The sequence below is a fragment of the Pan troglodytes genome, chromosome X (assembly GCF_028858775.2).
Source record: "Pan troglodytes isolate AG18354 chromosome X, NHGRI_mPanTro3-v2.0_pri, whole genome shotgun sequence".
NCBI classification, from domain to species: Eukaryota; Metazoa; Chordata; class Mammalia; order Primates; family Hominidae; genus Pan; species Pan troglodytes.
In genome coordinates this window covers 1,141,082-1,157,651 of record NC_072421.2, presented here as the reverse complement: position 1 = coordinate 1,157,651, position 16,570 = coordinate 1,141,082, and the positions used below count along the sequence as shown (strand labels likewise).

The window sequence follows — 16,570 nt, the reverse complement described above, 5'->3', positions numbered from 1 at the left end:
CTGAGGTCAAGGAGTCTCAGGGCCATGCTCCCTCCAGAGGTTCTAAGGGAGGGTCCTTCCTGCCTCTCCCAGCCCTGGAGACCAGGAGTCTGAGGTCAAGGAGTCTCAGGGCCATGCTCCCTCCAGAGGTTCTAAGGGAGGGTCCTTCCTGCCTCTCCCAGTCCTGGAGACCAGGAGTCTGAGGTCAAGGAGTCTCAGGGCCATGCTCCCTCCAGAGGTTCTAAGGGAGGGTCCTTCCTGCCTCTCCCAGTCCTGGAGACCAGGAGTCTGAGGTCAAGGAGTCTCAGGGCTGTGCTCCTTCCAGAGGCTCTTGAGGAGGAAACTTCCTGCCTCTCCCAGCCCTGGAGACCAGGAGTCTGAGGTCAAGGAGTCTCAGGGCCATGTTCCCTCCAGAGGTTCTAAGGGAGGGTCCTTCCTGCCTCTCCCAGTCCTGGAGACCAGGAGTCTGAGGTCAAGGAGTCTCAGGGCCATGTTCCCTCCAGAGGTTCTAAGGGAGGGTCCTTCCTGCCTCTCCCAGTCCTGGAGACCAGGAGTCTGAGGTCAAGGAGTCTCAGGGCCATGTTCCCTCCAGAGGTTCTAGGGGAGGATCCTTCCTGCCTCTCCCAGCCCCTGGGGGCTCCAGGCGTCCCTGGGCTTGTGGCCGGATCACTCCCGTCGCTGCCTCGGTCTCCACGTGGCCTCCTCCTCTGTGTCTCTGCCTGTGTCTATGTCTCCTCTTCCGTCTCTTAGGAGGACCGTAGTCATTAGATTTATGGTCCTCTTCTGTCCCTTACAAGGACACCTGTTATTGGATTTAAGACCCACCCTAATCCAGGATGCCCTCATTTGAGATCCTTCCCTTAAAGACATCTGCAAAGACCCGGTTTCTACATCAAGTCCGGAACCTTAAGAGTCCTCATCCCACTCCTCCCGTGGAATTTGGCTAGAGATGTTTTGCACACACCTCAACAAACGGTTATGGTGATCAACTGACACACTCCAAGTGGAAGGACACAAGGTCTTCTACTGGGGCCACGCTTTTGAGAATGAATTTGTTGGCCACGAAACGGCACCACCCAGGATCTGGAGAAGGTCTCCCCTAAGACAGGCTGTCAGCACGGACTCTTACTAAAAACTCCAAGAGCCTGCGCTGGGTGCGGTGGCTCACATTTGCAATCCTAGCACTTTGGGAGGCTCATGTGGGTGGATCACAAGGTCAGGAGTTCGAGACCAGCCTGGCCAACATGGTGAAACCCCATCTGTACTACAGATACAAAAATTAGCCAGGTGTAGTGGTTCATGCCTGTAATCCCAGCACTTTGGGAGGCTGAGGCAGGCGGATCACGAGGTCAGGAGATTGAGACCATCCTGGCTAACATGGTGAAACCCCGTCTCTGCTAAAAATACAAAAAATTAGCCGGGCGTGGTGGCGGGCGCCTGTAGTCCCAGCCACTCAGGAGGCTGAGGCAGGAGAGTGGTGTGAACCCAGGAGGCACAGGTTGCAGTGAGCCAAGATGGATCCATTGCACTCCAGCCTGGGGGACAGAGCAAGACTCGGTCTCAAAAACAAAAGAAAAAATTAGGCAGGTGACAGGCGCCTGTAATCCCAGCTACTCGGGAGGCTGAGGCAGGAGAATCACTTGAGCCTGGGAGGCAGAGGTTGCAGTGAGCCGAGATCGTGCCATTGCACTCCAGCCTGGGCAACAGAGTGAGACGCCATCTCAAAAAAAATAAAAAAAATAAAAATAAAAAACTGCATAAGCCTGACCCAGGCGCAGTGGCTCACACTTGTAATCCCAGCACTTTGGGAGGCTGAGGCAAGATAATTGCTTGAGGCTGGGAGATCCAGTTCAGCCTCAGCAATAAAACAGGACCCCATCTCTATGAAAATTTAAAAATGACACGCCTGTAATCCCAGCTCTTTGGGAGGATTATTTGAGGTCAGGAGTTCGAGACCAGCCTGACCAACATGGTGAAACCCCGTCTCTACTAAAAATACAAAAAAAAAATTAGCCAGGTGTGGTGGCTCATGCCTGTAATCCCAGCACTTTGGGAGGCCAAGGTGGGTGGATCATGAGGTCAAGAGATCGAGACCTTTCTGGCTAACATGGTGAAACCCCGTCTCTATTAAAAATACAAAAATTAGCCGGGTGTGGTGGCGGATGCCTGTAGTCCCAGCTACTCAGGAGGCTGAGGCAGGAGAATCGCTTGAACCTGGGAGGTGGAGTTTGCAGTGAGCCGAGATTGCACCATTGCACTCCAGCCTGGGTAACAGAGTGAGACTCTGTCTCAAAAATAAATAAATAGGCCGGGTGCGGTGGCTCACGACTGTCATCCGAGCACTTTGGGAGGCCAAGGCAGGGGGATCACGAGGTCAAGAGATCGAGACCAGCCTGTCCAACACGGTGAAACCCCATCTCTACTAAAAATACAAAAAATTAGCCAGGCGTGGTGGCGGGTGCCTGTAGTCCCAGCTACTCGGGAGGCTGAGGCAGGAGGATCGCTTGAACCTGGGGAGGCAGAGTTGCAGTGAGCCGAGATTGCACCATATTGCACTCCAGCCTGGGCAACAGAGTGAGACACTGTCTCAAAAATAAATAAATAAATAAATAAAATAAGAGAAAATGACAGACCCCATGACCCGCCACAAGATTCTAAGCTCTATGCCAGAGGAGAAGGTGCTTTTCAGAAACAGACCAAGTGGATGAAGTTGAGGCAAAAATGTGAAGCCGAACGCTGCTCTGTGCAGAGAAAACTGGCAAAGGCCATTCGAACCGGTGGCAACGCGGTCCAAGCTCATCATTAATTTGCCCTGGACCTAGAGGTGTCAATTAGAGGGAGCATCGTATCACCCATCTTCCCCGTGGTTCTCCCAGCGTCGTCCATGCCACCCGTCACGCTGCCGTCGGGAGCCTGGCTGGCCGGCTCTCTTAACTGCATTTTCCGCTCACGGTAAGCGATCTTGCGAAGCTGACTTTTTTTTTTTTTTTCTTTTTGCCTGGGAGACGTCCCTTGTGAAAGAAGGAGGGTTTGCATTGGCTGGCTTCAGAAATACGATTGCCTCATTTGGCAGTCTACATATTTCTTAATATAAATGAACATGGCCTGCCTCGTACTTATAGGCTGAATGGGAAAAAGAAGTGCATATATATACATATGTACATATATACACACACATATATATATAAGCACATATATACACATATATACATATATACACACATATATACACAGATATACATATATACACATATATACATATATACACATATATACACGGATATATATACATATATACACATATATACATATATACACATATATACACAGATATACATATACACACATATATACATATAAGCACACACATACACTATATATACATATATACACATATATACATATATACACATATATACACAGACATACATATATACACAGATATACATATATACACATATATACACTGATATATATACATATACACATATATACGTATATACACACATATATACACAGATATACATATATACACATATATACACTGATATATATACATATATACACATATATACATATACACACATATATAAACAGATATGCATATATACACATATATGCATATATACACATATATACATATATACTCATATATACGTATATACACACATATATACATATATACACATATATACACTATATACACATATAGACACACAAATATATACATATGTCCACACATATGTACATATATACATATATACATATATATACACTGATATATATACATACATACACATATATACATATATACACACATATATACACAGATATACATATATACACATATATACATATATACACGTATATACACTGATATATATACATATATACACATATACACACTATATACACATATACACACAAATATATACATACGTACACACATATATACACTATATATACATATAGACACATATATACATATATACACATATATACACAGATATATACATATATACACAGATATATATACACGTATATACATATATACACATATATACACTGATATATATACATATACACACACATATACATATATACACACATATATACAGACTATATACACATACACACATATACATATGTACACACATATATACAGATATATACACACTATATATACACAGATATATACATATATACACACATATATACAGAGATATACACACTATATATACACACATATACACACATATATACATATATGCACTGATATATATACATATACACACATATACATATATACACACGTATATACAGACTATATACACATATACACACATATACATATGTACAAACATATATACAGATATATACACACTATATATACACACATATACACATATATACATATATACACATATATACATATATACACATATATACACTTATATACATATATACACACATATATACATATATACACACGTATATACAGACTATATACACATATACACACACATATATACATATGTACGCACATATATACAGATATATACACACTATATATACACACATGTATACATATATACACACATATATACAGACTATATACACATACACACACATATATACAGATATATACACACTATATATACACATGTATACATATATACACACATATATTTACACGTATATACACACATATATACACACATATATACATATACACACATATATTTATATGTACACACACGCACATAGATGCTCATATATATGCACACGTATATACACATATTCAGAGTAGGAGAGGTGTAGAGAGATGGGAAGCAGGTTAATGGTTGCCCAGGCTAAATGGAGAAACCTGAGACTGATGGCTGAAGGGGCTTTGGGGTTTCTTTTCAGCGTGATAAAAACGCTCTGGAGTCTAACAGATGGTCACACCCTGTTGCAAATATCCTGAAAGCTACTGATCACGGTTTCCTACGTTATATGAATGATCCTGTAACAACAACAACAAAAAAAGAAATTTAAAAAATGTCCTTAAGATCAGGCAGGGCTGTCTGCCTCAGAGTATCATTAATGAGGTCATTAGCACACACGAGTCTGGGGTTCTCCGTGACGACTAAAATAACCCAGAAAACGCGTCTCGTATTTCTCCATCCGTATTGAGAAACAGGATATTCCGCAAAGCTGTGAAGGTTCGAGACAGATGCAGACGGCACGGCCACCCAAACAGATGGGACGCTTGCGTGAACACAGAGTGCTCAGAAGATTTAAAAGGCAGGACCCTAAACTCAGGGGGTCGGCAAAGGCGACCTTCAGCCTCACGTTCCTCAACGTCCAAACGCCTGACATTTAAAACAGACATCCACACCTGTGCCATGTCCCCGAGAGCCACACTTTCAGCACGGCAGCTTCTGGGAACCCCAGAAAATAGGCACGGAGCCCCAGACACTCAAAGTGTCATCAGATAGGCATGAGGGAGATCCAATATCCCGTGGGATTTCTGAGACAATTTTAAGTTTGCTCTTTGTTATTTATTTATTTATTTATTTGAGATGGAGTCTCGCTGTGTCACCCAGGCTGGAGTGCAGGGGCACGATCTCGGCTCACTGCAACCTCCACCTCCCAGGTTCATGCCATTCTCCTGCCTCAGCCTCCTGAGTGGCTGGGACTACAGGCACCTGCCAGCACGCCCGGCTGATTTTTTGTATTTTTAGTAGAGACGGGGTTTCACCGTGTTGGCCAGGATGGTCTCGATCTCCTGACCTCGTGATCCACCCGCCTCAGCCTCCCAAAGTGCCGGGATGACAGGCGTGAGCCACCGCACCCGGCCTTAAGTGTGCTCTTTGCAAATGGTTCTCCAAGGAAATATATATTCGGGGCCTGGCTCTCTTTTCTTTCCTTTTTGCTTTTCGTTTTGTTTTCTGGTGTGTGTGGGTTTTTTGTGTGTTCTGTTTTTTTGTTTTTGTTTTTTGAGACAAGGTTTTGCTATGTCATCCAGGCTGGAGTACAGTGGCTGGATCACGGCTCACTGCAGCCTCTGCCTCCCAGCCTCCAGCAATCCTCCCACCTCAGCCTCCTGAGTAGCTACGACTACAGACACGCGCCACCGCGTCCGGCTAATTTTTGTGTATTTATTTTAGAAATGGGATCTTGCTGGCCGGGTACGGTGGCTCACGTACAGGTGAGCTACAGGTGAGCTGCTGCAGGTGAGGTACAGGTGAGCTACAGGTGAGCTGCTGCAGGCGAGGTACAGGTGAGGTACAGGTAAGCTGCTGCAAGTGAGCTACATGTGAGCTACAGGTGAGCTGCTGCAGGTGAGCTACCAGTGAGCTTCTACAAGTGAGCTACACGTGAGCTACAGGTGAGCCGCTGCAGGTGAGCTATACCTGAGCTATGGGTGAGCTGCTCCAAGTGAGCTGCTGTAGGTGAGCTACAGGGTATCACTAGTAGTCAGATGGCCTCTTGCTGCAGCATGGTTTCCAAGGAATATCACTTGTGTTTACATCAGAAAAGAAGAAGCAATGTGGGGCAGGAACACAAAACTTCGGTGCCACCATTGGTGGTGTTGGGACAGGCGTGGCCAACATACCGTCTACACTCAGAGTAAAGTACTCTGGCCCCTCATGCTTCCTTAAGATGTAAGAAACATCTCCATGTCATTCTTTCCGTAACACTGAGTAACCCATGACCCTTGTCCGTAGCCTGGAGAAAGGCTTTGGAAATCTGTAACTTCTCAGCATTAACAATTACTTAGATATTCTGTTTACAAGACAAGAAGTTACAGATTCCCAAAGCATCTTCCCCATGCTCCCTCCAGAGACTCTTGGCGAGAAGAGATGGGGAGGGAGACTGGAGCAAAGTCCACTGGACCGTCCCTTTGACCATATTGTCTGTTCCCTTCCAACCGCAGCCCCGCCCACCCCAATGGTCTCCTGGGTTCAGTATGATTTCATTATATTAATTAATTGATTTATTAATTGTTTTCAGACAAGGTCGTGCTCTGTCACCCAGGCTGGAGTGCAGTAGCTTGGAGAGCTTCTTAGCATTAACAATTACTTAGATATTCTGTTTAGAAGACAAGAAGTTACAGATTCCCAAAGCATCTTCCCCATGCTCCCTCCAGAGGTTCTTGGCGAGCAGAGATGGGGAAGGAGACTGGAGCAAAGTCCATTTGACCATATTGTCTGTTCCCTTCCAACCGCAGCCCCGCCCACCGCAATGGTCTCCTGGGTTCAGTATGATTTCATTACATTAATTAATTGATTAATTAATTGTTTTCAGACAAGGTCGTGCCCTGGCACCCAGGCTGGAGTGCAGTAGCTTGGAGAGCTTCTCAGCATTAACAATTACTTAGATATTCTGTTTAGAAGACAAGAAGTTACAGATTCCCAAAGCATCTTCCCCATGCTCCCTCCAGAGGTTCTTGGCGAGCAGAGATGGGGAAGGAGACTGGAGCAAAGTCCATTTGACCATATTGTCTGTTCCCTTCCAACCGCAGCCCCGCCCACCCCAATGGTCTCCTGGGTTCAGTATGATTTCATTACATTAATTAATTGATTAATTAATTGTTTTCAGACAAGGTCGTGCTCTGTCACCCAGGCTGGAGTGCAGTAGCTTGGAGAGCTTCTTAGCATTAACAATTACTTAGATATTCTGTTTACAAGACAAGAAGTTACAGATTCCCAAAGCATCTTCCCCATGCTCCCTCCAGAGGTTCTTGGCGAGCAGAGATGGGGAAGGAGACTGGAGCAAAGTCCATTTGGCCATATTGTCTGTTCCCTTCCAACCGCAGCCCCGCCCACCCCAATGGTCTCCTGGGTTCAGTATGATTTCATTATATTAATTAATTGATTAATTAATTGTTTTCAGACAAGGTCGTGCTCTGTCACCCAGGCTGGAGTGCAGTACCTTGGAGAGCTTCTCAGCATTAACAAGTACTTAGACATGTTGAGAAGCTTGCCTGGGCAAACGATGCACCCTCAGTTTCTGGCAATTGGCTCACTCACGATTGAGAACGGGCTACAGACAAGAGGAGATATCCTTTCCCTCTCCTTTCTCTTCGCCGGACGTCTCTTTTTCTCCTCAGAGTGCAGAAACTACCCACTTTCTGATTTCCTAAGACATGATGTCTGGCCGGGCATGGTGGCTCACGCCTGTAATCCCAACACTTTGGGAGGCCGAGGCAGGAGGATCATCTGAGGTCAGGAGTTCAAGACCAGCCTGGCCAATGTAGTGAAGCCCCGTCTCTACCAAAAAAATACAAACATTAGGTGGGTGTGCTGGCGGGCACCTGTAGTCCCAGCTACTTGGGAGGCTGAGGCAAAATAATTTCTTGAACCTGGGAGGTGGAGGTTGCAGGGAGCCGAGATTGCACCACTGCACTCCAGCCTGGGCAACAGAGTGAAACTCCATCTTAAAAAAAAAAAGAAGAAAAAGAAGAAGGCTGGACGCGGTGGCCCTCGCCTGTCATCCCAGCACTTTGGGAGGCCCAGGTGGGTGGATCACCCGAGGTTGGGAGTTCAAGACCAGTCTGATCAACATGGAGAAACCCCGTCTCTACTACCAATAAAAAATTAGCCGGGTGTGGTGGTGCGTGCCTGTAATCTCAGCTACTCGGGAGGCTGACGCAGGAGAATCGCTTGAATCCGGGAGGCAGAGGTTGCAGTGAGCCGGGATCACACCACTGCACTCCAGCCTGCAACAGAGTGAGACTCCGTCTCAAAACAAAACTAGCCGGGCGTGGTGGCGGGTGCCTGTAATCTCAGCTACTCGGGAGGCTGAGGCAGGAGAATCGCTTGAACCCAGGAGGCAAAGGTTGCTGTGAGCTGAGATCGCGCCACTAGCCTGGGCAACAGAGTGAGACTCTGTCTCAAAAATACAAATAAATAAATATAAATAAATAAAATTTAAAAACAACATGTATCTTTACACAGTAAACAATTAAATACGTGAAATCAGGAGACTGCACACATACACGTGCGCACACACACACACACCCTCAAACTGTACAATTAACAAAGAAAAGACGAGAACAGGAAGCTAGAACATCCACATAACAGTCCTTTTTTTGGAGATCACGGGCAGTGGTTCATGCTTGTAATTCTAATACTTTGGAAGGTGGAGGTGAGAGGATCTTTGGAGCTCAGGAGCTCAAGACCAGCCTCAGCAGCAAAGCAAGATCCCGTCTCTAGTAAAAATCAAAAAAATTAGCTGGGTGTGGTGGTGGGCGCCTGTAGTCCCAGCTACTCAGGAGGCTGAGGTGGGAGGGTCGCTTGAGCCCAGGAGTTTGAGGCTGCAGTGAGCTATGATCGCACCAGTGTGCTCCAGCCTGGGTGACAGAGCAAGACTCTGTCTTTCTTAAAACAAAACAAAACAAAAATTAAAAAAATTAATAAAGTTACAAAGGCCGGGCGCAGGGGCTCACGCCTGTCATCCCAGCACTTTGGGAGGCTAAGGCGGGTGGATCACCTGAGGTCAGGAGTTCGAGACCAGCCTGGCCAACATGGTGAAATCCTGTCTCTGCTGAAAATACAAACTTTATCTTGACATGGTGGTGGGTGCCTTTAATCCCAGCTACTCGGGAGGCTGAGGCAGGAGAATCACTTGAACTCGGGAGGCGGAGGTTGCAGTGAGCCAAGATCACGCCATTACACTCCAGCCTGGGCGACAAGAGCAAAACTCCATCTAGAAACAAAACAAAACAAAAAGGCCAGGCGCGGTGGCTCACGCCTGTAATCCCAGCAGTTTGGGAGGCCGAGGCGGGCAGATCACGAGGTCAGGATATCGAGACCATCCTGGCTAACACGGTGAAACCCCGTCTCTACTAAAAATACAAAAAATTAGCCGGGCGTGGTGGCGGGCGCCTGTAGTCCCAGCTACTCGGGAGGCTGAGGCAGGAGCATCGCTTGAACCCGGGAGGCAGAGGTGGCAGTGAGCCGAGACTGCGCCACTGCACTCCAGCCTGGGTGACAGAGCGAGACTCCGTCTCAAAAAAAAAAAAAGAAAAAAAAAAAAGAGTTCTTTTTGAGAACATGCCTTATCCTAATATTGCATGCAACTGCTACAAAAAATACTAACCATCAATGATAGGTCGACTTTTTCTTATTTTTATAAAATTACAACTCTAAAACCCATACACTGAGTCTCTCTATCTTCATGGTTTAAGGCTCAGAGAGAAAACTGCTTTAATACCCGCTAAAAAGACCACCTGGGGCCGGGCGTGCTGGCTCATGTCTGTCATCCCAGCACTTTGGGAGGCCGAGGCAGGTGGATCACCTGAGGTCAGGAGTTCCAGACCAGCCTGGCCAACATGGTAAAACCTCATCTCTACTGAAAATACAAACATTAGCCAGGCGTGGTGGTGCACACCTGTGATCCCAGCTACTCGGGAGGCTGAGGCAGGAGAATCGCTTGTACCTGGGAGGCTGAGGTTGCAGTGAGCCGAGATCGCACCATTGCACTGCAGCCTGGGCAACAGAGTGAGACTGTGTCTCAAAAAAAGAGAGAGAGAGAGAGACCACCTGGAGAGGCTAAACTTCCAAAGTAATCCTGTTGGTAATCCCATATATGGCCTTCCAAAGGAAAACAGCAGTATTCATTTCCATCTGCCCCTTCCACTCGCCAAATAAATCAACCCAAATGTGTGGTCATACCCCATTTAGCTTCCTGAATGTGTTACATTCAAACACACAATTTGCATGGGTGACATTTCTCTACTCTGTGTGTGCACGTCGTATTTTATCTTTTCCAACAATCGTTCAATGCGCTTCTGAGAAGGGCATCTTTTCAGATGGGTTACGGTTCCCTGGGGAAACAGAAGGTTTTTGTACATCTTTGCATATGGCCAAATCCTCAGAGAGTGCATAGGAAACAAATTTGTGCTTTTATGATAAAACATACATCCTGTTAATTCACGGGTGTGGGGGGGGGGCAGGTTCTTTGTGCAGGTTCTTCTCTGAAAAAAACTGGTTCTTGTGATGTATTTTGTGTGGCTTTTGTCTTCTAGAAGGATGGGCAGCATTTTCTCACCATAAGATCCACTCCGTTTAAATACATATCTTCCTTGCAAGGGTGCATTGTGATTCCAAGAATGTGGGACAGATACAGGAGCTTCCAGACAGACCCCGTGCAGAGGCTGGAAGCTTTATTTAAACAGGTATCAGTGAGTAAATCTGCCCTGCAGTTACAGGGATGTGTTCTTCTGAATGGGGCTCGGAAACGGTTCGTCAGGTGGAAAACTCATTGGTTTTCTGAAGAGGTCACTGCACGACGCACTGATTTCTGTGTGAATTGCTTTCTTGGTTGCGGAGGTGGCAGAAAGCTGGGGCTTGCTCTGTTGCCCAGGCTGGAGGGCAGTGGTGCAAACACAGCTTGGGCAGCAATTTTTTTTTTTTTTTTGAGATGGAGTCTTGCTCTGCGGCCCAGGCTGGAGGGCAGTGGCGCGATCTCGACTCACTGCAAGGTCCGCCTCCCAGGCTCACGGCATTCTCCTGCCTCAGCCTCCTGAGTAGCTGGGACTACAGGTGCCCGCCACCACGCCCGGATAATTTTCTTTGTATTTTTAGTAGAGACGGGGTTTCACCGTGTTAGCCAGGATGGTCTCGATCTCATGACCTCGTGATCCGCCCACCTCGGCCTCCCAAAGTGCTGGGATGACAAGCATGAGCCACCACAGCTGGCTAAATGTTTTATTTTTTGGAGAAACAAGATCTCACTTTGTTGCCGAGGCTGGTCTTGAACTCGTGGGCTCAAGCAACTCTGCCTCAGCCTCCCAGAGTACCGGGATTACAGGCATGAGCCAGCACAGCTGGCTAAATTTTTGATTTTTTGGAGACACAAGATCTCACTTTGTTGCTGAGGTTGGTCTCGAACTCCTGGGCTCAAGCCATTCTGCCCCAGCCTCCCAGAGTACCGGGATTACAGGCATGAGTCACCATACCTGGCTAATTTTATGTATTTTTAATTTATTTATTTACTTATTTATTTTGTAGACACAGGGTGTCACTTTGTTGATGAGGCTAGTCTCAAACTCCTGGGCTCAAGCCATTCTGCCTCAGCCTCCCAGAGTACTGGGATTACAGGCATGAGTCACCACGGCTGGCTAAATGTTTTATTTTTTGGAGAGACAGGGTCTCACTTTGTTGCTGAGGCTGGTCTTGAACTCCTGGGCTCAAGCAATTCCGCCTCAGCCTCCCAGAGTACCGGGATTACAGGCATGAGCCAGCACAGCTGGCTAAATTTTTGATTTTTTGGAGAAACAAGATCTCACTTTGTTGCTGAGGTTGGTCTCGAACTCCTGGGCTCAAGCCATTCTGCTCCAGCCTCCCAGAGTACTGAGATTACAGGCATGAGTCACCACAGCTGGCTAAATGTTTTATTTTTTGGAGAAACAAGATCTCACTTTGTTGCTGAGGCTGGTCTTGAACTCCTGGGCTCAAGCCATTCTGCCTCAGCCTCCCAGAGTACCGGGATTACAGGCATGAGCCACCACAGCTGGCTAAATGTTTTATTTTTTGGAGAAACAAGATCTCACTTTGTTGCCAAGGCTGGTCTTGAACTCCTGGGCTCAAGCAACTCTGCCTCAGCCTCCCAGATTACCAGGATTACAGGCATGAGCCAGCACAGCTGGCTAAATTTTTGATTTTTTGGAGAAACAAGATCTCATTTGTTGCTGAGGTTGGTCTCGAACTCCTGGGCTCAAGCCATTCTGCCTCAGCCTCCCAGAGTACTGAGATTAGAGGCATGAGTCACCACTGCTGGCTAAATGTTTTATTTTTTGGAGAGACAGGTTCTCACTTTGTTGCCGAGGCTGGTCTTGAACTCCTGGGCTCAAGCAACTCCGCCTCAGCCTCCCAGAGTACCGGGATTACAGGCATGAGTCACCACAGCTGGCTAAATGTTTTATTTTTTGGAGAGACAGGGTCTCACTTTGTTGCCAAGGCTGGTCTCGAACTCCTGGGCTCAAGCAACTCTGCCTCAGCCTCCCAGAGTACCGGGATTACAGGCATGAGTCACCACAGCTGGCTAAATGTTTTATTTTTTGGAGAAACAAGATCTCACTTTGTTGCTGAGGCTGGTCTTGAACTCCTGGGCTCAAGCCATTCTGCCTCAGCCTCCCAGAGTACCGGGATTACAGGCATGAGCCACCACAGCTGGCTAAATGTTTTATTTTTTGGAGAAACAAGATCTCACTTTGTTGCTGAGGCTGGTCTTGAACTCCTGGGCTCAAGCCATTCTGCCTCAGCCTCCCAGAGTACCGGGATTACAGGCATGAGCCACCACAGCTGGCTAAATGTTTTATTTTTTGGAGAAACAAGATCTCACTTTGTTGCCAAGGCTGGTCTTGAACTCCTGGGCTCAAGCAACTCTGCCTCAGCCTCCCAGATTACCGGGATTACAGGCATGAGCCAGCACAGCTGGCTAAATTTTTGATTTTTTGGAGAAACAAGATCTCACTTTGTTGCTGAGGTTGGTCTCGAACTCCTGGGCTCAAGCCATTCTGCCTCAGCCTCCCAGAGTACTGAGATTAGAGGCATGAGTCACCACTGCTGGCTAAATGTTTTATTTTTTGGAGAGACAGGGTCTCACTTTGTTGCCGAGGCTGGTCTTGAACTCCTGGGCTCAAGCAACTCCGCCTCAGCCTCCCAGAGTACCGGGATTACAAGCATGAGTCACCACAGCTGGCTAAATGTTTTATTTTTTGGAGAGACAGGGTTTCACCATGTTGCACGGGCTGGTCTTGAACTCCTGGGCTCAAGTGATCCTCCTGCCTCAGCCTCCCAGAGTGCTGAGATTACAACAAGCATGAGCTACCACGTCCAGCCTAACTTGCTTTCCAATTTCTGAATTACAAATCCTGGTCTCCTTTCTCAGCGTGTCTTTTGGAAGTGCAGTTTTATGGGAAACACGGCAAACGCACTGCAGCTCTTTAAACATGAACAGATTGAGTTTGTTTCTCATTCAATACAGCTTCCCTGGAAATCTTCAATATATGACAATTTCACTTCCCCAAGGGGAAAACCAGTAGATGAGCTGGTCACCCAGCAATTTTTGAAACTCATATATATATAGAGAGAGAGAGAGAGAGAGAGAGAGAGAGTCCTTTTTGCTGAGGTTGGTCTCGAACTCCTGGGCTCAAGCAATTCTGCCTCAGCCTCCCACAGTACTGGGATCACAGGCAGGAGCCACCACAGCTGGCTAAATTTTTGATTTTCTGGAGAGAAAAGGTCTCACTTTGTTGCTGAGGCTGGTCTTGAACTCCTGGGCTCATGCCTGTAATCCCAGCACTTTGGGAGGCTGAGGCAGGCAGATCACAAAGTCAAGAGATCGAGACCATCCTGGCTAACACGGTGAAATCCCGTCTCTACTAAACATACAAAAAATTAGCCGGGCGTGGTGGCGGGCACCTGTAGTCCCAGCTACTCGGGAGGCTGAGGCAGGAGGATTGCTTGAACCCAGGAGGTAGAGGTTGCAGTGAGCTGAGATGGCACCATTGCACTCCTGCCTGGTGACAGAGCGAGACTCCATCCAAAAAAAAAAAAAACTTTCTGCCTGTATTTATTCATTTATTTAGAGATGTGGTCTCACTCTGTCACCCAGGCTGGAGTGCAGTGGTGCAATCATGGCTTCCTGCAGCCTCCACCTCCTGGGATCAAATAATCCTCCTAGGCCGGGCGCGGTGGCTCACGCCTGTCATCCTAGCACTTTGGGAGGCTGAGGCGGGTGGATCACCTGAGGTCGGGAGCTCAAAACCAGCCTGGCCAACATGGGGAAACCTCGTCTCTACTAAAAATACAAAAGAAATTAGCCAGGTGTGGTGGCGGGCACCTGTAATCCCAGCTACTCGGGAGGCTGGGGCAGGAGAATGGCATGAACCCGGGAGGCAGAAATTACAGTGAGCTGAGATCAGGCCACTGCCCTCCAGCCTGGCAACAGAGCGAGACTCTGTCTCAAAAAAAATTAAAAAACAAAAACAAAGTATCCTCTTGCCTGCTGAATAGCTTCAACCGTAGGAGAGCACCACCATGCCTGCCTAATTATTTGACTTTTTTTTAATTGTTATAAAATGTTTATTCATTTTGTAATTTTTATTGGCTGCATTGTATTTCATCACAGGATACCCAACAATGATTTATTCAATTTTTTATAGCCTTTTTAGAAATCAGTTTATTATACTGTCTTCTCAGAATACTTTCAAGGTTTCTTCCATTGAATTGTTTTATAAGTTTATGCAAGTCCTTATGTGTTAGGTGAGTCTCTTGAAGGCACCAGCAGGCAGTTGATTGGTGAATTTTTTTTTAATTTTTGTATTATTATACTTTAAGTTTTAGGGTACATGTGCACAATGTGCAGGTTTGTTACATATGTAACAAACCTTTTTTGTAGAGATGAGGGTCTCGCTATGTTGCCCAGGCTGGTCTCAATCTCCTGGGCTCAAGGGATCTGGCTGTTTCGCCTCCAAAAGTGCTTTGATTACAGGTGTGAGCCACCGAGCCCAGCCTGTATTTTTCTTATTATGCTATAGTGCAAAAGTAACTGTGGTTTTGGCCATTATTGTTCATGACAAAAATTTAACTTTTAACTCTCAGCATCTGTGAGTTCAAACAAAAGAAATTGAAATACGTCGGTTTTGGGAAAACGTGTAGAGTTGACGACTGACACTGTTTTTCTTGGCTCTCTTGCTTATGAGTTCAATATAGGCATGCTTGCAAAGTTTAAAACAACTTTTTTTTTTAACGACAACTCCACGAACAAAGGCTTTAGAAAGCTTATCTCCGTGTGTTTGGTCAGTGTTTTTGCTTTCTCTGCATTTTTCTTTAAATCCCTACATTGTCTGCTATTAAAGATGAAAGTCTAACACCAACAGAAGCCTCAGAAACAGAAGGACATGTTAGCAGGAGGCGAAGCCCGTGGCTTTTTGTGTGTAATTTGGGAATCTGAGAACTGATGGTAAGAATCTGTTACATAAAAACTCAAAGATCTCATTCCTATTGAAACTGTGTCCGTGTGAAAAAGTTAATTTTTTTTTTTTTTAAATGTGGTCAAGTCCAGAGAAGTCTGCAAGAGAACCCATGGAAAAGTCAGAAAGAAATTCAGGGCTGAGACACTTACTTTTCAGGTTGAACTATGCAAAAAAAATGAAGATCTGGAAGAGATATCCAGGAAGATTCCATTCATTTTTGAAAAACATTCTTTGCAATTGGCAACAAGCTATTTCTAAGGGAAAGGATCTCTCGAACCATTTGAATATTCTGTTCATTTTTGAAACAGATTCATTACAACTGGCAACAAACATCTATTTCTAAGGGACAGGGTCTCTCAAACCACGTGAAACCATAGGAGTGGATTTGCAGAACAAAGCTGAACGTTTTATTTTATTTAGTTCCTGTTATTTTATTTTATTATTCATTTTTTTGAGACAGCGTCTGGCTCTGTCGCCCAGGCTGGAATGCAATGGCGCGATCTCGGCTCAGTGCAACCTTCGCCTCCTGGGTCCAAGCGATTCTCCTGCCTCAGCTTCCTGAGTAGCTGGGGTTACAGATACACACCACCACGCCCGGCTAATTTTTGTGTTTTTAGT

The 16,570-nt window shown here is 46.1% G+C and overlaps 1 protein-coding gene across 1 annotated transcript in view; it reads right to left on the bottom strand.

The window, feature by feature from the left end:
- Positions 1-9,038: 9,038 nt before the first annotated feature.
- The window catches only part of LOC107971217 (short stature homeobox protein), a 38,960-nt gene continuing 31,428 nt past the window's right edge, over positions 9,039-16,570 (bottom strand). The window contains exon 6 of the mRNA XM_063804031.1: positions 9,039-9,675. Coding sequence (XP_063660101.1) covers positions 9,631-9,675 — 45 coding nt within the window. The 3' untranslated portion in view covers positions 9,039-9,630. The remainder of the gene's footprint in view (positions 9,676-16,570) is intronic.